Raw genomic sequence first — 26,314 nt, 5'->3', positions numbered from 1 at the left:
TGCAGGGATCAGTTCGACCACCATTTTCATGTCTCAGGTGGGCAGAGATGAGGCCTCCCTGGATAGCGAAAAAGCTGATTTATTGCCAGTTCGGTCAAACTATCCCCCCCCCCTCCCCCCTTGGCCTGGATAGCATGATAATCAAAAGAAGTGTTACTTCAGAGATAATTAAGCTAAAAAAAAAAAAAATCCTAAAAAGCTTTAAATAAATAACAATGTATCACATATATTTTCTTTACAAATTGAACCTTGATTATCTTTGAAAAAATTGTGCGGTTGTATGGCGTCATGGGATAGAAAGCAGGTTGCTGGGTAACAATGTGTTGAACGAAGCCTGGTCACTCAGCTATGTCAAGATGGCGGCAAAAAATGGAAGCAGCTTAATTGTACGTTTGAGCGAGTTTTTCTCTGTACTAGAAAACTAACAACCGCAGAAAGGATCATTTTTATACCTTCTCATATTAACTTGTTGCATGGATGCTCGAATCCAAGCTATTCTCGCGCAATATGAGGAGGAGGAGAGGAAAGAGGAATTGAAACACAAACCGAAGACTCCCGAGCCACCGAAGAGTTTTGAACAGTGGCTGCAAAGACGACCGGAAGGATTAAAACAGTGGCCTGATGCAGTGGAGTTTGAAAGGGAGTTTAACATTTCAGTTGCTTCCGTAGGGTTAGGAAGTTTGGAGGATATTATGGATGATCTTGGACATCATGCACGTATCCTTTTGAAACATGTACCAGTGTACGTGTGATAAACAAGACAGAAAGTGTAATAATTAAGTGAGTGCCGGCAAATCAGCAAATGCCCTAACGCATTTCCCTCGGATTCAGTGTCGGGTTGCCAGGTCAAGAAAGTATATTTGGGTCGCTAGGAAACGCTCACATAATTTTAATATCAAATATCGTTCTGATATACGCGATAAGATGCAAAAGTGCATACAATGATGAACGGTTAAACAGCATCCTAAACCTCAGCGCTAATTTTCAGGTAAGACGCAGGCTTAAACATTTAACCCCTAATATCAAAGAACAAATTCTCCTATCTTGTCCTGATTCTCTTCTTATAAAAGTACTGGGGAGAAGTTATTAAAATATCAAGAAATTTCACCTTGGGTGATCATATTTTAAATTCTCACGACCTCAGGGGTTGAATAAGCATTGATAGTAATTGGAGAAATTTGTCATGCTGATCACTTTTAGGGCTTAAAGGGTTAAGCCCAAGCAAAAGTGCAAACAAAGCACAAGAAAATTAAAGAAAAAAATGCCTAAACCAGTGCAGACCAGCAATTTTAGAAGCAAGGAAAAGCAGTAAGCACAATAGAGGTGGCAAAGAATAAATTGAAGGCTAATCATGCGAGATGATGAGGCTTAAGCATTCTTGTCTGAGAACCTAAAACATTCTTAGCCTTAGAAAGCAGTAATGGTGAGTTTGAGATGGGCCTACTTTGGAAAAAAAATTAAGATTGTAAAACCTCAGAAATTGAACTAGTCAAGTCCATTCACCACCCTTAAAAGAGATGATTCCAGTGTTTCCTTTTTTCTTGTGCTTCCACTTCATTTTTATCTCGCATACGATAGATAGGGGAGGGGGAGGCAGCGTGGTCGAGTGGTTAAGGTGCCAGACTTGAAGTCCGCACGTCCCGGGTTCAAGTCCCACTCTGACCACAAGATGGAGTCTGTTTCTCAGTAGCCCCAAGTTCAACTCCTTGGACACGCCACAAAATAGCCAGCTGGTCTGCCTCCTACCAGTTAGGATTTTCATCCATGTTATTTTTAATTTATTATTTCTTTATGAAGTTTAATGCTCAGCCCCAGTCTCTAGCACTTGTGCTATTAACACTGCCGAGGGTAAATAAAGGTTATTTAATATATATATTTTTTATACACATGATAAACTGACTCCTGTGCTTTAATGATAGCATCATTTTTAAAATGTTGCAGCAATTTCAATAGAGTTATAGAGACTGAAGTAAAATTTTGTAAGAATGGGAAGATGTTGAAACAATCATGAGCTGCAGGCGAGTGTTCTAGTCTTCTAGAAATCCTTTGAAAACAACTTGGAGAAAATAACTCGTGAAACTGAATTAACCATATTTCTGTGGAATTATCAAAACATGGATCTCAACAATCAGAGCAGAGTTCACTTTAACACAAATTATTGTGTCTTATGTGCTGCAATGTTGCGAGAAAGTTGTGCCATTTTTATGCCACTTGAGCTCTGCCAATACTAATTAGCTGTACTAGAGACTTCTGACTTGGATTTCCTAATAATAAATAATAATAATTCAGAAAGTAATGTTCTGGAAGGGAATTACAAAACCCTACCTTTTTTGACCCTAGCTATAGTTCCCTTAACCTGCTCATAAAGTTTGATACACGCACATATGTACATGTACATTTTCTTATTACCATTTCCTGTTATTTTTCTCTGTTTTGCTAAAAGAGCATTACAGTATGATGAGTATATGTTTACATGTAGTTAACAGATCTGTTCATACAATATAACGTAACTGTGAAGTTTTCTTTAATTACAACTGCTTATAACCAATAATAGCTTTGGAAATTGGCTTGATTGATGAAGTAAGCAATGACATAGAGGAATTGGAGAAAAAGCTGCATGTATATTCAAACCAGGTTTTGACTGATAAAGAGAGACCCCAGAGTACTGCACAAACTCTTAGCCCAGCAACTTTAAAAGGTTAGTCTTTTTATAAAATCTTGTAATTCAGTTTACATTTGACTAATTTGGAACAAGCAGTAACCTTCAGGCATAGGGGGACTACGTGTGTGTCAATTGTGCAGATTTTTAGGTTTGTGGGTCATTAGGGCAAAGTTGCACGTGGATCACAAGTTGCTCAGTCTTGAGTCAACTGGGACTAAACATGGTGTCTGTATCATGAAGTGACTTGGAGTTCATGTGTTTATTACCACATTGTCTCCCACCCCTCCCCCCCAAAAATTGCCCTCAAAATTGTTTGGTGGGAGGGACTTCCACCCACTCTCCCCTCAGTGAGATTCTATTCCTTTGTAGAGTTCCCCCAGCATTTCACTGGAGACGTCATTGGAGAATCTGACTGCGCAAGGCGTAGTAGCCAGACTCATACACAAAGGAAATCTTCCAGTCTTGTTGTGTTTTAGTCATTTTCAAGCTAATTACTATAGTAGCCAGCTATCTGTACTGTATAAGTATGTACATGTACAGTGGCTGGCCATACATGTAATAACAGGCTGATGCCTTATAATTAAGTATTTTATCACTGCCTTGGTTTCCCAAAAGTTTGGTTGTAAGTCATTCTGCGTCCAGGTTGAAAAAGGCATGTTATCAAAGTGTATAAGATCTAAGATATAATTGTGACTAAAAAAAGAGGATGAAATTAATACCCCCTTGACTTTTGAGCACACGTCTGTTGTGCTTACCACTGGACATGTGCTGGCCGCAGTTGAAACATGATAGGCTTTTCTTAATGTCATCATTTCCTAAATTTGCAGGTCTTAAACTTCACATCCATACAGTATATAATTATAGGAAATTTCCACTAATTATAGACTAATCTGTTGTTGTATAATAATTAAGTTACATTGTTTTATAGAAAGTTTTACAATAAAACGCAGTTCAGAATGGAACGTGACGCCCTAACTAAATTGATTGTAATGCTTCAGCATGAATGTGCACTGTGCACATTTTCAGAGCAATTGCTTTAAAAATATCTAATTTGGATATTTTAGTGTACATGCTGAGTTCAGTGAATTAAAGTACACTGTATAATATGTAACCTTTTTTTATTTCATACAAACAGCAATAAATGTAGAAATTCCAGCAGAAGTTATCAACAGGAAAGAAAAACCTAGTGTTCATAAGGTAAGTTGATATACTTATAAATGCAGTGTAAAATTCATTTGTTAAAATAATGACACAGTAGTTGCACTTGACCTCATTGTTATCTGAATCTATCTGAATACTATAATCATTATGAAAGTGGTGAGAGCATAACCAGCCTATGTCAAATTTGAGGTTGATATTTGCTTTTCATGAAAAAATAGCTTGTTTTGTACAAGGTACAAATTTGAGGAAACAAGACGTTAGTGTCTTTTTGTTTCTGAAACATTTTTGTTGGGGTTACAAAAAGTGTCCTTATAAAGGAGTACATGGCTGCATGAGTGGGTTGATTAAATTAGGCATGTGTTCATTAGTCATGTAAAATGTACATTATTAATGCTTCAGGGCCAAGAAAACTTTTTTTTGGGTCAGTGTTAAGTGAGAGTCTGTGAGGCAGGGCTAGGCATAATTATAATGATACACACCTTACAATTTATTTTAACAACATTAATTAATTAATTGATTACATTAATTACATGTATTCACATAGGTGGAGAGAGATCGTGTTTGTGGTAAATATATCAACCACTATTTTCCAACACTGACCAGGGGTGGTCATAATACATGTACTTTACTAATACCAAACCAGTGGTTGCAGTAGCCAGCCCCAATTAGTCAATTTATTTCTGCCAAATTTTCCAAAAAATTGCATGTGAAATCCAGGAGAATTCCTGGAGTTGGCTTCCTCGTTTTAAAAATATTATTTATAACTGTATTTTGTTGTTATATGTTATTTCATATTATTAATATTACATGTATATTATTATGTTAAGTCAGGTAGAGTGTACTGTGAAAAAACATGCACTGGTTTGGTGTACACTACATGTAATTAAAATTTTTGATATGAGGGATCAGTACTCCATGTACGTGTACATGTTTACAAGTGGTTGGGGGAATTTAATTATCTATGAATCTAGGCATTTTAAATATTTATGAAGTCAGCATACAATTAATTGTTCTCATATTTTACATAGTATGGCCTTGGTGATGAACAATCCAATAGGATGAAGAGTGTTCAGGTATGTACATTATCTCAATCTGTGGTGCTACTGCAGTCACAGTAGATGTTACTGTAATTGTATGGGCATCGGGTAACATGTATAAAAGCAAAATGAGCAAAAAGCAAATTGGGAGGTTCCATGGCAGCCATTCCATGGGTCAATCTCTCCATGCCCCTTCATCTTGCCTCTGTACCCTTCCACTCTGAGTCACTGTACCCTAACTTCTGTCACATTGATTTGACTGATTTTGCATCACCTCACTGTCAAATTCTGAGTGTAAGCCCCTACTTGCAAATAAATAAGGGGGTTAGTTTCTATAGAAACTGGTGGTGGGTCCGTTTGGTTTTATCAACAGAGTTGCATAATATTAAGTAATTTGACGACCGGAAGATTGCTCTGATGAAGGGCTAATTAAGCTTGAAATGTTAGCACTTGAATCTCTTTGTGGTGCCTGATGAGAAACCTTATCAGCTAGAGGTGTTGATAAAAGCAAAAGAAGCCACACATTAAGTGAGCCCTTTAAATCTGATGCACTGGAACATCCTTCCAATAAAGCCCCCCCCCCCCCCCCCCCCTAAATGTTAAAACCCATACATCATTAACGTGAGTTGAATAAGCTGTTGTCTTAGTGTCTCAAGCTGTGACTCGATTGAGCTGGTTTTCTTCAGTCAAGACCAACCAATGTTGAAACATAAAAAAATTCCTCCAATATTTTCCCTGACAGAAAGCCCCAATAGATGCCAACTGCTTTCTTTGAACAAAAATATGAGCTCAGGGCATACACGTATATATTCACAATTTTACCTTAAATGGTTTTTAACTGAAGATCCCAGAAGTTGGTAGGGTGGGGTAAAAAACATGACCACCAGCAAAAACAGAGGGTGCTTACCATTAACATGGAAAACCCGGAAATTCCAGCTGGAAAATCAATGGTACACATCATTCCATTTGGAATACTTCTGAAATTATGGTAAAAGTGATGCATTTTTATTTCTCCTTTTGGTATTTACAGCTGATGTTCATACATTTTGCATGTTATCCATCTTCTGTTAAGACAAGCTAAAATTAATCATTTCGTATTTATGCTGAAAATGTCCATCTGGGTGGTTTGCGTAAATGGTAAGCATCCAAGGGCAATGCTAAACATTTCAAACTATTAAGGCTGTATAAATAAGAAATTCACAATCTTAATGACTTAGATGGACAAATGCCAACCGTCATGCAGCCAATCTCATGCTAAACTGCATGTACATGTATACACAATTGTATGTTGATAATCTTGCAACTTAGCAAATATATATTCATCCTATAACGTTTACATTGTAATTAATATGACTGTGTTCTGTAGTTCTGAATTAGCCACAGGGAATTAAAACATGAGCTCTTTAAGCTTTTTTTGTTTTTATTGTCATAGTTTACATCCTACCCTGGTTTCTTTCCTAATGAAGTGACCCCATTACCAGGGCAACTGGAAGCTCCTCAGTTGTTAAACAAAGTTACTAAAGCTCAACATTTCCCTGTGAGTGAGTCACTTGCTTTCATTTTTAAACTAATATCTTGTACAATGTGTAAGGATAGATTGTTAAATTTATATTTTTTCATTTGGTTTATGAATACTTGGTCCGTTAGGTAATTTAGGGTGAGATGAATAATTATTTGCATTGAGTGTTTTCACAGAGAAGATTATTTAAGTAATTTCAGCTTATGATGCATGACATTATGAAGTGCATAAGAAGTGGACAGTGTTATTAACCCTTTAAACCCCAGTATCAACGTGCGTATTCTCTGAATTTTTCTTTTGGTGCTATTTGTCAAAATATCAACATGTTATTTGCTGATCATCTGCTTTATTGTCGTAACCTCTCCTTTTGATCAAGTACAGTGGTATGGTAAGGAGAAATAAGTTGCTTGTCACTGTCGGGCCTAATTGCTATTTAATAATAATAATAATAATAATAATAATAATAATAATAATAATAATAATAACTAGAAATACGTGACTCGCAAAACCTCGCGAAGCTGGGGCTGGGTGGAAAGCCCTCTTTACTCGTATTGTAGCATCAAACAAGGAGATTAAAAGGCGCATAAGATTTTTTTTGATGAGCATGGTGTTTTTGCAGCTCCACGGGCTAGTTTGCAGTTGAAAATCTATTTCTGACGCGACGTAATGTACAACAGGCGTGCAGCGCTGTCGTGTTCGATGAATTTATTTCCCACGGAAAATTATTTACCGGCTCGGCCCGACAAATTTATTAACCTCGCTACGCTCGGGCCTTCGGCCCTCGCTTCGCGAGGAATAATAATAATAATAATAATAATAATAATAATAATAATAATTTCTTTATTAAAATATTCCAAGTAAAATGTTATTTACGGGTTAAAAGTAGCTATTAAAACTTATTTACAATTCTTTTCGATAAAAAAAGACTATTTTTAAGCACATTTTTTTTTTTGAAGAAAAGGGGAAAAAAATCTCATCGAATTACAACAATATTATTATTATTCATTGATTTTTACCTAAAACAAAACCCATCAAACTATATCATAAAAAAAAGAAACAAGAAAAAGTATGTATAAGAATCATAGGACCTAGTAATAATAATAATAATAATAATAATAATAATAATAATAATAATAATAATAATAATAATAATAATAATAACAATAAGTGCATTATTTATTTCTATGATTTATTGTTGGCCATAATTCTGTACTGATCGAATGCTACACACAGTTAAGGACACATAATTATACCTAGACATGTATTTTTTTTTTCTGATCTACAGTCAACTTTTCGTAAAAGATGGAAGAAACTTTTCTTGTCAGAAGGATCTGTCGCTGTGTTACAGGTAGAACTAATTTTTACTTTCATACTGTAAGATGTAGAATAATTTTGCTGCCAGTTACATTGGTAAAAAGTACTGTTAGTTGGTTAGTTCTTAGTTTTTTTTTTGTTTTACTTTCAAACTTTTGTCATTGTGATTCTGAATTCAACGTGGTCAAGATCGTTACAAGTAAACTAAGTGATATCCACGCACTAATGCTTACATGTAGATGGAAGCCGAAAAAGGAAAAATGGAGAAGGAAAAGTTGGAGTTAACTGCAGCTCGGAAGAGCTTATTTCTCGTACACCTGTAGTTAAGACACAAAAGTAGTAATTACCAAAATACCCCAGGACATACGCGTAGAAGAGTCCAGCATTAAATGATCTGAGACAATCATCCTCAAAAGTGGACTCAAAGTTGTATTGTTCATCAGGTGCAAACACCTGTACTCGTCACTCAGTTCGACCACTGAAACCCTCAATTATTGTAAAATCCGACTGTTTGGGCTAAGGAGTAATACATTTGTTACAGTTTGGTCAAATCTTATGTTAGACTGAAAAGTACATGCAACTTTGCGTTCAAGTAACAAGTACACAGGAAAAATTTGTCTTGATTTTTATGGGATGAAAGGGGGAGATGTTGTGGGAAAACTTAATCAGGCGTCAAATTTGCTGTCACACTTAGTTCATGTTATGCCATCAATGAAATTTATTTTTTACATAGATTCCGTTGACGCTCTATTCATAGTTTCAGGTCAATGTTTTTTTAGTTTAATAATTTGTGTAATTGGTGAATTTACAGGATACTTTCTGGTGGTTTTTCCTAGAAAAATTCCAGGTTAGTAAGAGATAAATGGAAACTACAGCTATAAAGCCCTGATTGTTGTAGCCCGCAGCTCTAGTACTGCAATTGATATACAAATCAATACCTCTTCTCTCTTGACATTTACAATATATGCAACTGGTTTGTTGTTGCATGTGCACATCTGTTCGCTTAAACATCTTTACTTGCAAAACGTAAAAAAAGTAAGCAATGATCGACATTCCTGAAGTGAACTGGCGAAGCTAAAACAAACAAACATAGAAATGTCATTCCCCAACCTCCTTAAAGAAACAAATGAATGAGCAAACAACCAACCAAACGCCCACCCCTCCCCTCCTAAAAACCAACTACAACAACAAAACACTAATTTACTTAAACAATTCTTTTGCAATTATTTGTGGTGACGTTTCAAACGTTAGCCCTTCGTCAGAGCGAGGGCTAACGCTCGAAACGTTAGCACTTGAATCTCTTTACGGTGGCTAATTCACCTTTAGTTATCAACCCTATTGATAAAACCAAACATTCGTTTCCACTTCCCACCCCCTTATACTGCCAGTAGATGTTTGTTTTTCACCGCTTTACTTTAGCAGTTTCTGATTTTGGCCGTGGTTTACAGTGGAATTCTAATTCTTTAGTTCGAGCTAAAGAACTTGCCTCAGTAACGTGATGGTTAAACCTTTGTCAATGAAGTCGTTGTAACTTATGTTAGGTGTTCCACCTTATTAGTTTTAATTCATGCGAGATTCGGTTTTGGTTATTTTATGAATGCTACTGGAAAGATGCATGTTTTTGATTAAGCTGTTTGATATTTTCTAAATTTTCTTCAGTAACGGTAGAGAAAAAATAAAAATGAACTACCGTGATCTCCTGTTGTGTAAGATTTTAGTCGTCGACACAACAAGTTTAATTTGCTTTTCGAGGTTGTGTAGCTATGAATTTCAGTGGTGGTAACGCGAGAGAAATTTAAGGCTTACTTTAGAAACTACCTTATGGTGACTTAGTGCACCTCGGCCTTACAGATGTCATACGTCTCTGCTGTAGGAACATAGGCTGCCGTGGTAAAATGGTGCTATACATTTGTGGCACTTTTACAAGTTTGATGTGCCAATGCATTTTTAACCTGTTTGCGAAATATTGTTTTTTTTTTAATTGGGTGAATGGCACAGTGTCCTCCTTCCTCTCCTTTTGCCGAGACGTAACGGTCTCGAGCTCCGATGATTTGCCAGAAGCGTCGATCGTCCATTGTATTCCTCAGATCGTCTACCTGAGGACCTGAGTACGTCAATGAAGGTCTGCGCTGGTCGTCCACATTTTTTCTTTTTTTGTTTTAAAATATTTTTTTTTATTGATTATTGAGTGAAAATAAACAAGATACGTTTTTACAATTCTATAATACTCAAGGCCAAAAAAAAGAAAAAACCCTGTGCAACACACAAAAAAGGTCATAAAAAGCAGTAAATTACATTACATTACAAACTAGGAAGTTCGTTTTGTTGATCTTCTTGGAGATCACATTATACGAATCAACATTGTTTAACTCGAACACCAGTCGTTTACTTGAATAAGTTGATTAGACTCATAGAATCGTTTGTAGAAGATTGGTGTCTTGCCTATTCGAATGTTCTTGTTTTTCCATAAGATATTTCCCCAGTCATTTCCGTTTTTCCGTTGTATTCCCGACTCTTTTTTTGAATGGGTCTCTTGCAAGAAAATAAAGTCCGCATTTTTCTTACGGCTCCATGTATTCTTCTTTTCCGAAAATAACTAATACCCCTCACATTTAGCTGTGTATGGCTTGCTCTGCTACCACGGATGGGGTTGGAGCTCATAGAATAGGAGACGAGAGACAGGTTGTGAGAATGCCCAGCCTAGCTAAGCCAGTGTTGTGTTCTGTAATAAACCACGATTTGTTTTAATCATGTAGCCTGATTGCAAGAAAGCTCAAGATGGGTTGTTCAACAGAATAGCTGACAGTTTTGTGTCACTGTTCTTCAGTGTTAGTCCAGATTTTAAAGACAAGTTCTTTCAGGTAAGAATGTCCATCTCTGTAGCTGTATGGAATTTATAAACCGCTAAAGAAGTGTTGGGCATGTTCAGGTTTCAGTATATTTTAAGATGCTAAAGGCCCGTTTAAACGGTTTCAAAATTTTGACCAACATTTCGTTCAACAAAAGTTGAACGGATATCGGGCAAATGTTACGACAAATGTTGAACGGAGTGTTCAAACGGCTTCAACTCCATTCAACATTTTGGAGAACAAAGGAAATGTTGAATCGATCTTGAATGGAAGTTTAAAACAATGTAAGTTTGATTCAACATGCTTTCAAGAAGCTTTCTACATTTTTTACACTTCAACAACGTTGAACAAAGTGTTGAACGCATGTTGAAGCAAATGTTGAAACCGTTTAAATGGGCTTTAATACGGAAATGTTATTTGTAAATGCCCTTGTGATCTTTTGTTTAAAACGGTTAAAACTCAAATACACATGAAATCATTGCGCTTAGGTATCATTGACTCACACAGAGCAGACAGACCAGTAGTTAGGGAAAATGACAGGTTTACCTCGATTTAAAAACCTGACCGGGTTTTCTTTGTGTTTTAGGTTATTGTTTTCCTTTCCTGTATTGTTTTGTCGTTTCGTTACCTTTGTTCTACGTCAGTTGTGCGTTTCACAGGTTTTTTACACCGAGGAAAAGCCAAATTGACTTGAACCACTAGGCCACACAATCTCCCTCAAAATCATTTCCTGTGATTGATCTCTGCAGCATTTTGCTGACTGCCTCGCCCAAGCTGTTTATGCTGCGTACTGTGAAGTGTTTCCTCGATCATATCAACTGTTTGATGATGACTTCAAGAGCTCCCTCCTCAACACGATCTCCGAGTGGGTCACAGGTAAAAAGTATTTTTATACAACAGTTACAATTTATAACTTTTAACTAATGCGAATGAGTATCTAAAGTTCAAATTGCCAATTATGTAACAAAAAGTGGAACAAGTAGACTATTTTGACTAAAACTATTCTAAATTTTGCAAGTTTCTCTTAAACGACTGTCGAGGGCAGAGAAGTCTTTTGAAAGTTTTGAAAACTTGCCACTGTCTACATAACGTCATGGTAATACAGAAAGCCGCCAAAGTTTAGAGCAAAAAAAAAAATCGTCTTCCAAATCGGCACTCTTACATGTAATTCCCGCGGAATCAACAAACGCTTTTCTTTCGACTAAAAGAAATTATTTATTATTTACATGTATTGTTGCTTTTTACGTTACCATGCCCCTACCAATAGAGTGTTTTCACATGACGTCACGGTGGCCATGTTGGTGTCCCAAAACAAAGATATGGCGGCCATGTTGGTGTCCCAAACTCAACCTCTGGGAATTGAACTCTATTTTTATGCAAATACTTTCTTTTGTTTCAGTAAACCAATATGGCCGGTAGTCACGTGAATGAAAACACTCTATAGAGTAGCTCCACTGCTCACTATATAACCACAAATAACCAGTAATTCCTTGATTCACTCTGACGCAGGGATAGTACTAGAATCGTCTGCTCTCGAATATCTTTACGGTGGCCAAATTACCTTATAAACTCTGGTTAATAAAACCAAACATTTGTTTACACTCCCCACCGACGCAGCACCACAGTTTCTTTCGAAAATAATGCCCTTTATCCGTTTCTAACTCGGTTGTGACTGCATACTTGTAAAAATTAATATCTGTTTTACTATCTATTATCCCTTTTTTCAAAGTGGGTTCTAGTACACAGACTTTGATACAAAAAATTAGTTTCATTCATTACTCAGTAGTGTCCTACTCATGACGGTTACATGTATACTGTATGTTTAGCAAAACTGAGGCACTCTCGTCCCAGATTGGTCTCGTCCTTTGAACGAATGAAATCTCATGATCTTCAATGAGTCGCCCTGTGCCGTTGTCAATTCATAATGTAGGTTTTTCGACAGAGTTGTGGGATTGCTTTTGTTTTTAAGTACTATACTTAGTAAAGAAATTTCATCCATCCCACTAATCTTTGGTTATGAGGCAACGTCCTCATGGCTCCATTTTGCCGTGAGAAGGATTCTAAACCTTATTCCTTCTGTGTTTGCAGGTACCAGGCCCCCACCGTATTCTTGGGAGAAATGGAATCTGAAGCTCCTGGAGCCAAGCAACATTAGAGAACTGCAAGATGACAGAACACAGTCTCTTAAAGGTAAAAAGGCACTGCAACGGAATTGATTCTCAAGGAAAAGCTAAAAATCTGCTACTCTGATCTATTTCTCTCAAAAACAAATCTCCATATGCCACGAATCTACTTAACAAATCCACAGCAGTTTTCTATGATCTATTTAAGGACGGTGCCTACTTTTGTTACTGTGCATACGTTCTGCGCATCTCGTGATACTCGAGTTTCCTATGGGTGGTGCCTACTAATACAGGGATATTTTTGCGCGGTTTAAAACTATGCGGAGAAAGCAAAACTTAGCAAGTGGTTTTGGTATCGAAAAAGAAAACTTGGGGTAACCATGCATTTTTCAAAGATGATAAACTTCAATTTGGAAAAAAAAAACCCGCCATACATTGCTTGTATTTTACTGCTCTTTAAAATAATTGTTGCTTAATTATCTCTAAAAAATGCGTGGTTACCCCCAATTTTCTTTTTGCATTTCCATAGCCCTTTCTAAGATCTGCTTTCCCGCATAGCCATAAACCACACAAAAATACTTCGGTATTAGTCGGCACCGTCCTTAATAGATATATCATGGCTGCTAAGCCAATCAAAACTGTGGGATTGCATTATCCAATGATCACATTTTTAATAAAACTCTTATAGACCATGGAATGACGTCATAAAATGTTCAAAACTCAAATGGAACCACGAACCACAGGAAAGTGGTTTTACTGCAAAGTTTCAAACATTTTACATGTATGGCGTCATTTTCAGTTCTGGCATATAAGAGTATAGATAATAGAAAACTGCTAGTGATTTTTTTCTTACAATAACGGAAAAAGTACAAGCGGAATTGGCTTTACATTCCATTGAGAAAGCGCGCACGTTACATCTGACGTCATTTTTATTGTCTGTACTCTTATTGACAATAGCTACGAACTAATCAGCGTTCGGGAATTTTCACAGTTACTGTAAAAATGTCTAAGAGTGAAGTGAATCTCTGGATACGAAAATTACGTGTGGCAAGTGTCACCGCAGCTGACCTTTAATATTGATAAGAGGAGAGTTTACAGTTAATAGACGTATAGTCAGATTATTCAATGACATAGACTGTTCCCTTCCTTTTGGTTGTCAATAAGTCTTTTTTACTTATGAAGACAAGGATTTTCGTTGGATAAAAAATCCATCACTTATAGGCTTGAAATCTCAGCCAAGTCAACAGAATGCTGTTTCTTTTTAAGCTAACATGTCGTTTGACTTGGACGTGTGCCTTGATGAATACAGCACACCAGCTGGTAAAGAGAGAGCTGCAACGTACACCGGCCAGTACTCTCCATCAAGAATGGGCATGACTGTTATTCCTTCATTTGACAGTACAGAGGTTAGCTTTGCAACAGTTGTATCTGGGACCTTGTTTCTGAAACGTTCAGCTTGGAAGTTTCATGACTCCTTTAGTCTATTATTGGGGCTCTCAAAAAGGAAAATTCTTAAGGTTTTAGAGATCTGTTTCAGTCCCTGAAATTAATCAGAATCAAAGAGATTAAAGAGTTCTCTGGAAAAATCGGTGGGTTCATGAGGAGAACGTATTAAATTTTTATCAAAGATTTAAACATTTTTAGTTTAATAGAAAACTAATGAGCCGTCCGAGCAAAGATTTCAACAAAGGGCCTTGAAACTGGAGGGGGTTTCACTTTTGGTTGTTCCTTAATAATAATATAATAAATCAATAATCACCCAATTTATATAGCGCGTATTTACATGTGCTGGTCAATAGCGCTTTACAATCATATGTTTAAAAGAAAACGAAAATACATTACCGTGAGAATAAAATAAACTAAGGTACAAACTATAAAAATACTTCTTAAAAAGATAGGTTTTAAGTCGAGATTTAAAACTGTTAAGTGATGTTGCTTGACGAAGCTCCAAAGGTAGCTTATTCCAGAGTTTCGGAGCTGCTGCTGAGAATGATCTTGCTCCCAATGTTGTAAGCATCTTTCCCTTGGGATGGTTCAATAAGAGCTTACCAGTAGACCTAAGATTATATAATGAATTCGATTTTATACTAATAAGATCGCTAAGACAAGACTAATTATCCATTTAATATATTCGGGGACATTTTTCTTGTTTTGCATACTTTTCCTCGGCCCTACTCAACTTACAGACAGACAGACAGACAGACAGACAGACACACAGCCTTTATTTAAGGACGATAAAAAGTTAAAGCTCTGCAGCTTGTGTGGTCGTGCGTTAAGACTAAAACTAAAACCAAATCACAAATCAACTCTAATTTTGGCAAATACTATATCTTTACAACCATCGAATAAGCTGTTTGTACTGAGCAGAAGTTACTTTGGTTCTGGTAGTATATATTTTTTTAGTACAGTATACATATTTTCCTCCTTTTCACAGTGTGTGGTCGTGCGTTACAATTAAAACTAAAACTAAATCACAAATCAACCAGTCTAATTTTGGCAAGTGCTATCTTTACAACCATCGAGTAAGCTGTTTGTACTGAGCAGAAGCTACTTTGGTTCTGGTAGTATTTTCTTTTTTCAGTGCAGTATACATGTTTTCTTCCTTTTCACAGTCACATGAAATCGGCCCAGGCCCCGAGTTTGAGCGCGTTGGTTTCAATCTTCTGGGAAGGAGTCCGCTGGTGTCTCATTTTCTAAGGATGAGAGAGCTGATGGGGAAGGAACAGGAACCTATTCAGTCTGTAGGCCGCACTGAAGTCGCTAAATTACAGTATCCTTTATTATTAAAAACTGGATCATTGCATCATGCAATTCTCTCAGGGATTTGATTGGCTTAGCGGCTATGGTGTATGAGCCATTATACCATGCTCGACAAATACTGACCATTAAATTGTGTTCTGGTGGTTCTTGCAAAGCGAAATCAACAAGATCTGGCAATATTTGTTGTTGTTGTTGTTGTTTTCTTTTTTAATAAAATAATCATTCCACTCACGCTTGTTGGATAACAAAAGAAAATGTGGTGCAAAACGGTGCTTCTTAAAAATACCAGTCGGTACCTTTCACTTGAATGATCACGCTTCGGATTTTGCCCACAGAATCTAGAGTAAGGCTTCAGTTATTGATTGTGCTTCACGTGTTAGTTACATCGAATACAATTCAAGTCTCAAGCGAGAATCGAATCCGTCTGACACTTGAATTTCTCAAAACTAGCGAAAACATTCGGGCACGAGATACCTTTTTACTACCAGCCACCTCTCCCGTCTGTCGTATGTATTGCCCATGGAGCTTAGTGAACAGTCTTTCACTCTTTCCTTGTGCTTTCTTCTCTTATAATCATCTGGTTGTTCCACCCCCCTCTGGTTTCTCCTTCTCCATGCAGCCTTTGGCAGCCTTTCTTCACTTTGGCTAAGGTAGCTGTCAAGGCTAAGCTCTTCCAGTCTGGCACAATCCTCCATCCACACTGATAAGTCCTCATACCTCTTCCTTTTGACTTAGGTATATTAAAGCGGCTGACATTTGATCTTGGGTGGAGAGCGCCATGCATCGTAAGCAATTTTCATTAGCTCAAGTTTAGTCCCCTTAACCACTCCACCACTGTAACGCACTAGCGATACAGCCAATGATTATTATTACTCGGGCCGTAAGGCGGACCGAGTTAAGGTTTCGGTAGCATTATCAAATTCTTTTTTCTTTTTGGGGTCGCGATGGGCCGAGAGATAAGACTTCGGGCCACGAGTTATTGTTCTCGGTCTCGTTTTTTATACTCGGCTGGTACGAGTTACGTTTTCTGTCGTGTTATCAAATTCTTTAAATTCTCGGTCGCGTTCTTTGTTTTCGAGCCGTGAGGAGTGCATGAACAAAACATGCGAAGCATGCGAGGCATGAACAACCCCAACATAAACTGCTAACCGTTAAGCTAACCGGGGAGCTATTTAAGCTAACCTAAGTGCTATTTAGGCTAACTGGAGTGCTCTTTAGGCTAACCGGAGTGTTTTTTTTAGGCTAACCTGAGTGCCTCAAGGTTAGTTTTGTTTAACCGAAAATTTGGCAGCTAAATCAGTCTATGACCCAGCGGGCCAAGATACTGATAAAGATGTCTCACGTTTACTATAGAAAAACAATCAATTTAGAAACGGTTTCTGTCTTCAAATAAAAGGTGAATAAGAAATGCTTTCCCTGAATTTCATTAAAAAATATAAACAGCGAAACATTGAAAAACGTACAAGGATATAAACGTTCGCGTGATGCGTAACGTTACTCTAGATCCGGGGGGGGGGGGGTATTCAGCAGATGCTTGGGTAGGGAGGTGCGGCGCGGGCGTTCAAACCCTGACCCTGTTTAAGACACAATTCTCCGATTTCCCTATCCCGTTTAAAACAGAATTCAAAATTTTCAGGCCCTTTCTAAGACATTTAACCCAACATCACACCCTGTTTAAGACTAGAATGAAATAAGAATACACTAGTTTCTTACTGTACTTTAATGCATTGGCAATCACAATCTGTTTAAGCCATTAGGTCATATAGGGATACCCTGTTTAAGACAGAAAGTGATGAAATAGATACCCCGTTCAAGACAAAACACCCTGAAAACCATACCCTATTGGGCCGCACGTCCCCGTTAAGGTCACATAAGGGAGTACCATTCCGGGTCTAGATCATACCGAAAATTACGATCCGTAATTGACCCGGCGTCCCATACATAGTAAGACCGTACACTGAATGGTTTCTGTCTCTAAACGAAAGGTGAAAACGTAAGGATTAAAGCCCGGGGTTTATAAAAACCATTCGTATGAAAAATGTCGTTTTCCCCTGTACTTCATTCTGACTGCAAGAAATGCAATTCTATCTGGTGGTTACTTATTGCCTCACTAAATCTCTGTATCTATCTATTTGGTAGCCTGCGAGCAAGCTCTCTTGGGGTTGGGGGGCGGGAGGGGGAAAGAGGATCCACCCCCAAGAGAGCTTGCTCGCAGGCTATCTATTTGGGGGAATTGGCGATGCTGGAGGTTATCACTGTTAAAAGATTGTAGGCTTTACGCACCACACAGTCAAAAATGGCCCGAGTATAAGCTGGAAACAACTTCTTGTTACATGTATAAAATTGCTGATAATAACATCGAAAACAAGCCGTACGGCACACCATTTCTTGGAGACAGTCAAGAATGGAGAATAATATTTGTCACTTCGTTTGCATTCATGTAGATTACGCTTGATATGTACCCCATTTTCGTCGCGTTTTTCACCTTAACATGTTTTCAGAACTGAGGCACCTACCTACAAGCAAGTTATAAGAGATTGTAAAAAGACAACCAGGACTTTGAGCAACCATTATCAAAGGTAACACCTGCAAAAATGAACGATACACTCGATTGCAAAAACGTTGACACCTAAAAAGCATAAACCATGGACGATGAGACCCAACGGATTTGTGGGTAGTGTTCAAAAATTGGCCCTTGTTGGCCGACTTGATTCACCATGTGCAACTGATTTTGGTTATCAACCGTCGCACGAGAACAGAATATTATGCAAATAAATGTAGTACACTTATACCCGTAAAGCCATTGGGTCTCATCGTTCACGGTTTATGCTTTTTATGTGTCATCGTTTTTGCAATCGAGTGTATATCAATTGTTTCAACAATGACGCAAGCCAAGGCTTGGGTTTGTGATAGTGGACATTTTGTGGCTCTTTTGTAAACTGAGGACGATTTCTGTTTGTCAGCACTGGCCAGTCATGCCCGCTGAACTTGTAAATGGAATTTGGCTTCTTTAAGGATGGTGCCTGCTAATAAAGAAGTATTTTTGTTTGGATTATGACTATGCGGGAAAGTAGATCTTAGCAAGGGCTATTGAAATCCAAAAAGGAAATTGGGGGTAACCACGCATTATTTAGAGATAATTAAGCAACAATTTTTCTAAAAAACAGTAACTGAAATACAAAGAAATGTATGGCGTTTTGTTCAAAATTGAAGCTTTTTTTATCTCTAAAAAAATGCATGGTTACCCCCAATTTTCTTTTTGGATACCAAGAGCACTTGCTAAGTTCTGCTTTCTCCGCATAGTTTTAAACCGCGCAAAAATATTTCCGTATTAGTAAGCACCACCCATAGGAAACTCGAATATCTCCAGATGTGCAGAACGTATGCGCAGTAACAAAAGTAGGCAGCGTCCTTAAAGGGCCCTAGTCAGCCACACCTTTGTTTTTGTTTTTATGCGAGGGTTTGACCATTATATTTTATTCGGAGCATGTCGAAATGAACGAAATCACTGTGAAACTACTTAAGATAATGAAACATACTTTCAGGAACATAACTTACATTTAAGCAATAAGATTTCGCTTCACCATGCAATATCAATAATTTCGATGGCATCGAAAATGGCGTAGGCTGACTAGGGTCCTTTAAGGACGATCCAACTAAACAAATGATTTTGCGCGCATGACTAAGTTGGAAAAGCAGATCTTAGCGAGGGTTTTTGGTTTAAACTGTTGTTGTTGTTGTGGATTCAGTTCTCAATGTGAAAGGAATCAACCCTACAGATGGCCCCTGTAAATTTTACCACAATACCTTGCGAACCTAAGACAGCCAATAGGCACATAGAAAGCCATAGTTTTTGGCGAGATTCGTCCCTGTAATAATATATTGTGTATGCTTTGAAGTTTGTAGAAGTTTTCTGTGCGTTTTTATGAGCGTTTTAGGGTTTTCGTACGCTAAGAATTATGGGTCAATATTACCAATCGCCATCTTTTTCCATTCGATGGATTGTTACCGTTTTGTAGAAGGGTTTGAAGAAGTAACTTCAACGCTCGGAAAATAGACTTTTTAATTGCACAGTTTGCCTGTCTCTTTCCTGGAAGTCTTTGTTGGTACTGCCTTTGCAGAATTCCATTGCGTACTATCGTTTATAGTTTTTTTCTTGTAATACCCCGGCAATGCTTATTCAATGAACTCACCACGAATTCTTTACTTAAATGGTAACTGGAAAACACACGATTTTAAATGGTGGTTCTAGTAGCCATTGTCATGACAATGATCATTTCTCTTCTTTCTCGTCTCGTGTTTAGTTGTAAATGTGCTGAGATTGTAGATAGCTAGAGTGGGTTAATGTATTCACCGTCTGACGAGCAATTGGAACTTAACAGAGCCTTAAGCGAGAGTCGAATCCGTTTACTAGGTTCAGTGACGCGTCCTGCGCACTACTAAAAGCATCCACTGCATGTAGGAAGGTGGACTCTGTCAGGCAGTGCTTCTAAATTAAAATAAAATTGTTCACTGAAAGTGTATGTTCATCAGTCAGGGAAGACAAAGACTAAAGTTTTAAATTTTTTGTAGAGTTCTTGACACCTCCGAGCAAGAAAGCCTAAAAATTCAGAAGCAGAAGCGAGCCGCATTAGCGAAGCTGGAAAGGTAAGAGTCCTGTTGTCCCGTTAATATGGTCAAGCTAAAGTTGGAAACTTTAACAGTTGGTATATGTGCGTACACACTCCAAAAAACAACATCAAAACAACAACAACAACAACAACAAAAACAAAAACAAACAAAACACAAAACAAAAATAAATAAATAAATTTTTAAAAACATGTTCAACCGAATTTGCGATATGCACTTACTTGTAATAGAAATCGTAATTTCTAACTTCAGATAGCCTCTTGAAAGGGCATTTGGTGGCATTTGTTTGCAATTAATATTCCCAAACTAGAGAATGTACCATGTGTCCAGGCGATTCTTCTTAATATTTACGTTAGGTCGAGTCCAAGCATTTTAAAAATAGATTCACTACGGTGAGCTTCGGTCGCTTGATAAAGGGAATAATTATATTATTCAATAAAACGTATCACTTGTCAATAAAAAGAATTCCTAAAAACGGTATTGAAGAAATGTTTAAAACACGAGCAGCAGTGTTTTATCGGGATTTGCGCCTCGTGGTTTTAGACCCGATAAAACACGTGCTGCGAATTTTTTGAACGGCGTTCAAAACAATTATGGTAAAGCGCCGTATGTCAAGAGAGTTCATAACAATGATGCTTTCGTGAACGTTGGAGATTAGCATACGAGAAAATCATTGAACACCGCATACTAATAAGAAGGAGGTTTTAAAACCACTGCCACTGCACGTGATGTTTTATCTACCATTTGATAGGTCAATGGGCTTATGCAGTGTTAATGAATTTTTGAATGAATTATGAAATTGAAAATTGAAACATTGAAAAGAAAACCGCAAAACCAAAAAGGCACCAACATTACAAATTCTGCAGTAACTAAAGCAAATCGCCTTTGTTTTGATAAGATCGCTTAAACCGATAAAACCAATGGACGAAAACACACAGGAAAAAGGTTAATAACCTGCCAACTTGAGCGGCTCTCTCCATTTGTTTATTTCGGCGAAGAAACCTCGAAGAGCAAAGTGTTCCAACAAATGACTGTAGAATCGTAGCTTGTTTTCCGCTCGTGCCCAGCCCTGTCGGTATTATCTTCTATCTTTTTCCCCGCTTTACTTCGCATCTCAGATATGAACACCCACCCAGACCGCTAGAATCAAGTAAACAAATAAAACAAGAGAGACTAAGAAACAAACAAACCATTCTAATGTACATGTAGTAGGCCGCGTATTTAAAAAAAAGTAATCACAAAGAAACACAAAAACCAAGAACAAAGAAGCAACAAACAAAAAAACAGAGTGTTATCGTGAGCATGCCGTGCTTATGTCTTTGTACTTGTATCTCCGGTTGTGTTTGTAGTTATATCTCTTTAGTTTTTATTTCATTTTGAAAGTGAAGCGTAATTCCTGTCTTTTGGTTGCATTCTCTAATTGACGTTGACCTCTTTTCACATTAGATTAAAGAATGACCTAGTATTACGAAACCAAGACATCAAAATGATCAACGAGCGACTTCTGGACTTGATGGTATGTCATGTCATGTTACTAGCTGTAGTTCAGCGAGGCTGCGTAATGGAATTCTCTGATACTTTTTAACGTGATTTTTACCTGGGAAAAATTAGAAGCAAATGTTTCAAATCGAAAGCACTGCTCAGCAGTTTCCATTTGACAGGCCAGACCGTAGAATTCCTCATTTAGAGGTTTGACAGTGAGAGGAAAAGTTTAAGATACAATTATCGGTAGCTAAAGAGGCTAGAGCAAAGCACAAGGTGTTAGTCATTTAGTTGAAACCTACCCCGTTTCATAGTCAAATGCTCTTGTGCACAAAACAAGTAGGACTCAGCGACAAAGCTTTCGGGCCTGCACTCCATTAAACCTCTGCAGAGGAGAGAGGTCCCTTTGAGGGACAGGTCAGTGTCCTCAATAGACCCTTCTCCAAAATGGCGGCAACAGATTTGAATGAGTTCAAATTGAACTGAATGAAAACTGATACCAGCACTGAAAAGAGCACCTTCACGTTAGTCACCTTTCAAAGTTTCAGCATATCAGTTGTTATATCAGCTTAGGAAATGTAAGATGAAATTTGACAAATTTACAGACGTTTGTATGACTGGGGGTATACGTCATATCCTCAGTCATACAAACGTCTGTAAATTTTTTATTTTTTAACTTGCATTTTCTCAGCTGATATTACACCTTATATGCTGAAACTTTCCAGGGTTACTAAAGTGAAAGTGCTCTTTCTAGTGCTGATATACGTTTTAATTTTAACTTATTTGAATTTTCGGCCGCAATTTTGGAAAAGGGTCTATTGTCATGGAGGTTTCCGTATATAGGAAGGTCTATATAGAGACTCCTGTTCTTATTCCTCGTCGTCTACTAAATACGAATCTTCTTGCTATTGGATCTTCAGGCGCAACCAGATCACACAGCACCCGGATTTCCTCACAGCGCTTTGGAGCAGTCGTCGGATGATGACACGTGATCATGCTTCGCAATCCCACTACATGTTTGTGATGTTGTTTGATTTAATCATTTCCGTGTGAGCCAGCGTTCCATGACCGTATCTTAATTCTGAGTAACTGAACCAGCAAGCCTCAGTAACATTGTTTATGTGTAAATATTTACGCACTGAGCATTTGGACATTTTTTTGCAATGTATATAGCAAATATTTATACGTCTTTGGGTCCAAGGCGGAGTGTAACATGTTTTTAAAAGCTCAGATAACAAACAGTTTTGTAACAGAACAGATGAAAATAAATTAATTGTTTACAATTTGACGCCCAAGGTGAAAAGCAGTTTCTTAGTTTCGAGCTGGTAAACCTGAGTGTGAGGGTTGATTGTTTACGGTTGCCAATTTCCTGCCGATTCCAGATTCATGCGGCTATTCAGCTTTTTGGCAAACCTGTAAGGATCGAGTGTTGAATTGAAATGTTATGCTAGGTCTTTAGTGGTTTGTCTTCCTTGTAGATAATGTTGTTAGGTGTCAAGTTCAATTTCAATTACGCTATGGAAAGACTGGAAGGATTGAAACGGTTTACCCTCAGTAGGTTTGTTTTGTCATTGCTACAATACTAGCGGGAGCGATGAGAAGTGGCTCTATTTAGAGGCAATTCCAAATCATGGCGCTAAGTTTTCGACTTGTCGCGGCTTGCCCTGGTAAAATTCATCAGAGAATCTTACAGATCTTTTGGGATCTAGTAAAATCCTACAGGATCGAGTAGGATCTTTATTGGGATCCTAAATGGCGATAATGCCAGAGGATCCTTACAATATTTTGTAGGATTCTGTAAAGTCCTACAGAATTGAGAATGATGTATTATTCAGTAACTAACACAGGCATACTCGGAAAAAAATCCGAGTTCTCCTATCAGGAGTTGAACTTATGACCTTCCGATTACTAGTTCGGATGCCCTACCACTGAGCTACGGGAGAGCTGAGCTACATGAGAGCTACAGAATTCTTGGCGAATCCTTTGTAAGTTTTTATAAGATCAGAATAGCAAGAGCCTTCAAACTCCTTCAAGATCCTTTAAGATCTTAGCAGGGAGGGTCTGTCTCGTTTAACCAAGAGCGACTGCCTCTGGCAGTTCAGTGATTGAGGATATTGAAGTCTGTAAATTCTGAATAGTAATGTGCCTTGCCTTACCCTTCGACTAGCGTTCCCTCCCATCATCTGACAAAATTGGAGAAGAGGAAGTAACTTTCCTCCTTCCCTTTTTCGGTCCCAGGCTACGATTCGATCGACTTGGTAAATTACTGAAGCGGCATGTGAGATGCATGTCGCGAGGTTAGCCAAGTGTGAAATCAGTAACAGGAAAAATATTGGCACTCAAGGAACAAGATGGCTCTTGAGAAAGCTGTTTCATGTCTGAGTTTCCTCTGTTTGATTTGCTGTATCGTTGGAATCGAGTCCTGCGGCGAAAGGCACTGCCAGGTTGTAGTTATTGAAGGAGATTCAGCGTCTCATTTTCGATCGAAGGCTACTGAGGAAGGCGTAAGGCTTGTGCATTTGGACTTCGCAATCCCTGATGAACTGTCTAATGACAGCTACGAGCCATTGATCTCAAAAAACAGAATTCTTTCTTACAGATGGGCATGGGCTCGAAGTCTTACCGAACCCATGCTATCTTTGTCTTATGACTACGATGTTCTTTCTCTCGGCCTGTTGAACAATCAGGTCAGAGGTATGGTTGTGTCTCTAAAGGAAAATCCGAGCGGATGTCTGCAAGCTTTGAATTCTTCGTGCCAAGACATTGCGATAGCAAGAGCATTGTTGGATATAACAAGGGACGAGAACAAATCTCCGAATAGGAGGGATGATGTGGTTTGCGTTCGGGTTTTACAAGAATATTCTTTCGGCATTGGAGGAAACTTTAAATATCAGTGCTGTGGGGAAGACAGGCAGAACAATCGGAGCACGATTTATTGCAACCGGAGTGTCAAGGAGAGCGTGTGGCTCGCGCTATTTAATGCCATCCTGGCATTACTAGTAGTCGTCGTTTTCTTGTACTGGCCTCTAATTCTATGTGCGTTACCAGATTTCTTTGACGGGGAAGATGGACAGAGGATCCCAGTGGACGATCTATGTCCGGTTACTGTGGAAACGATTGTTCGAACATTTGCCAAGAAACTGCCAACTTTAAATCACGGTTTTAATGTCAAGTTGATATTTCTGTGGTATTGTGTTATTCCTATATTTTTCTATATTAAGGTAGTGTTATACTTTATAATCAAAAGCAGCTCTTTCGACGATGCTTCCAGAAAACTTATATTCCAAGTAGCAGACTTTTACCTTTTTGTGTTTAGCTTGAACAAACCTCTTGTATACGTTGTTTTTATTTTACCATTTATTGTCATTCCAGGGTTGATTTTTACTTGCTGGAGGCCGGACTTCGAAACTGTTACAAAAAAGAAATGTTGGCTTTGCGGCTTTGAAGGACGTCTTTCTCCTAAAAAAGAAATACGTGAACACATCCAGGTATTGCCAAAAATGATTTCAAATATTTTGGAACGCTGGTTGAAGCTATTTCTAGACTGCTGGAGGAATTGTAACGAATTTTGGAAAAATAGGTACGGTCGTTGTCAGCATTCAGTATTTGGCCACGCAATTAGCGTGTTGTGGTCAGTTACTTCCGTTGCAATTATGGGTTCAACACTTGTGTTGGTAACTATTTTAATTTACCTACTTGCGTCAATTGCGTGCATTATAATATTTTGCCCTTATGTTTGCGTCATGATGATTACTGTGCGATTTGTTCGTAAACAAATCATTTCGAAGGGTATCCTTATGGCGCTTTTTTGTTATTCATCTCTTAGTGTGGTTATCGTTGCAATATTTTCCTGTCAGTTTGCGGTTCGATTGTTTGGTTTCGTCATTATGGGAGTAACTCTTAATGCGGAATTTGCGGTGCCTTATATAACGTTTGTCTTTGTTGTCGGAAGAAACGTTCATCTTTGCTATAGTAATTTACAGAATAAGTATAAAGAGGTGAAAGAAATGAAAGAAATGATCTCAGAACAATGGAAAAAGGTAACAAATGAACAAGGTAGCATTCCTAGAGAACTGTCTCGATTTGTTTGCGATGAAAAAAATGTCCTACCGTTTGCCAATGAAATATTTGGCATGCTTATGAACATAGTGTTCATAATTATCTTTCTTATTGTTGCGTTAGCTGCTATCTTATTGTTTAAGATGACATATAACTCATCGGCCGTTGTGTCCAGTATTGCGGTTTTCTTGAGCGGAAGAATATCGGAAGTGTTTTTCACTGGAGTCACAACAGGACAAAGGTTCAGTGGTTGGGAAAAACTTCGCAAGAGAGAAATGATTCTATCTGCAATTAGGGACTACAGGAGTGTACCAGAGACCCGCGAAACAAGAGATTTGGCATACCTAGACTTGTCTCCTTGTTGTCATGTGACAAATGTGTAAATATATATTATGTAAGGCCTTTAGCAGAATGAGATGTTTTCATCCATAACACGACTCCCTTGTCATAACAACATTAAGGGAGCGATCAAGCCATGTCAGGGGAATACGCAAATCGTACTGGCCTTCTTTGTCGTCCCATTATTTGTGTGATTTTATGATAGTTTGTCAATTTTGACATATTTTAAAAGCATCCTCCAGGCTTAAGCAAAGAGAGCTTTCGTTTTATCTGATATCCTTACCCTTTTACATCTTTTTTAATTTTCGATAATTGATACAAATGCAAACACCGTGTAAATAAAAATCGCCTTATTCATTAAAAAGGGTTGTTGCTCTTTT

At 37.9% G+C, this 26,314-nt stretch overlaps 2 protein-coding genes across 2 annotated transcripts; both read left to right on the top strand.

The window, feature by feature from the left end:
* The first annotated feature begins 329 nt into the window (after window positions 1-329).
* On the top strand, window positions 330-22,824 carry LOC146488266 (protein FAM227B-like). Its single transcript, XM_085123241.1, has 16 exons — window positions 330-717; window positions 2,555-2,698; window positions 3,798-3,859; window positions 4,852-4,896; window positions 6,293-6,397; window positions 7,665-7,727; window positions 8,505-8,540; window positions 10,450-10,554; window positions 11,292-11,418; window positions 12,631-12,732; window positions 13,932-14,071; window positions 15,278-15,435; window positions 17,927-18,004; window positions 19,998-20,072; window positions 21,501-21,570; window positions 22,457-22,824. Exons 1-16 carry the CDS (start codon window positions 474-476, stop codon window positions 22,526-22,528), a joined length of 1,626 nt encoding a protein of 541 aa, XP_084979367.1. The 5' UTR covers window positions 330-473; the 3' UTR covers window positions 22,529-22,824.
* Window positions 22,825-22,975: 151 nt separating this feature from the next.
* Window positions 22,976-26,141, top strand: LOC146488265 (uncharacterized). Its single transcript, XM_085123002.1, has one exon. It carries the CDS (start codon window positions 23,888-23,890, stop codon window positions 25,976-25,978), a length of 2,091 nt encoding a protein of 696 aa, XP_084979128.1. The 5' UTR covers window positions 22,976-23,887; the 3' UTR covers window positions 25,979-26,141.
* Window positions 26,142-26,314: the final 173 nt, after the last annotated feature.

Source organism: Pavona decussata, unplaced genomic scaffold, assembly GCF_977016875.1.
Source record: "Pavona decussata unplaced genomic scaffold, jaPavDecu1.1 SCAFFOLD_11, whole genome shotgun sequence".
Classification (NCBI taxonomy): domain Eukaryota; kingdom Metazoa; phylum Cnidaria; class Anthozoa; order Scleractinia; family Agariciidae; genus Pavona; species Pavona decussata.
The sequence above is the reverse complement of the archived record's forward strand: the minus strand, read 5'-3'. Positions and strand labels throughout refer to the sequence as shown.

Bases quoted from the DNA above. Each gene is read 5' to 3' on its own strand.
- LOC146488266 (XM_085123241.1), top strand. From the start codon at position 474: ATGGATGCTCGAATCCAAGCTATTCTCGCGCAATATGAGGAGGAGGAG. The intron at 8,541-10,449 runs GTTAGTAAGAGA...TTAATCATGTAG, and splicing joins TTTTCCTAGAAAAATTCCAG to CCTGATTGCAAGAAAGCTCA. The intron at 14,072-15,277 runs GTTAGCTTTGCA...TCCTTTTCACAG, and splicing joins CTTCATTTGACAGTACAGAG to TCACATGAAATCGGCCCAGG.
- LOC146488265 (XM_085123002.1), top strand. From the start codon at position 23,888: ATGGCTCTTGAGAAAGCTGTTTCATGTCTGAGTTTCCTCTGTTTGATT.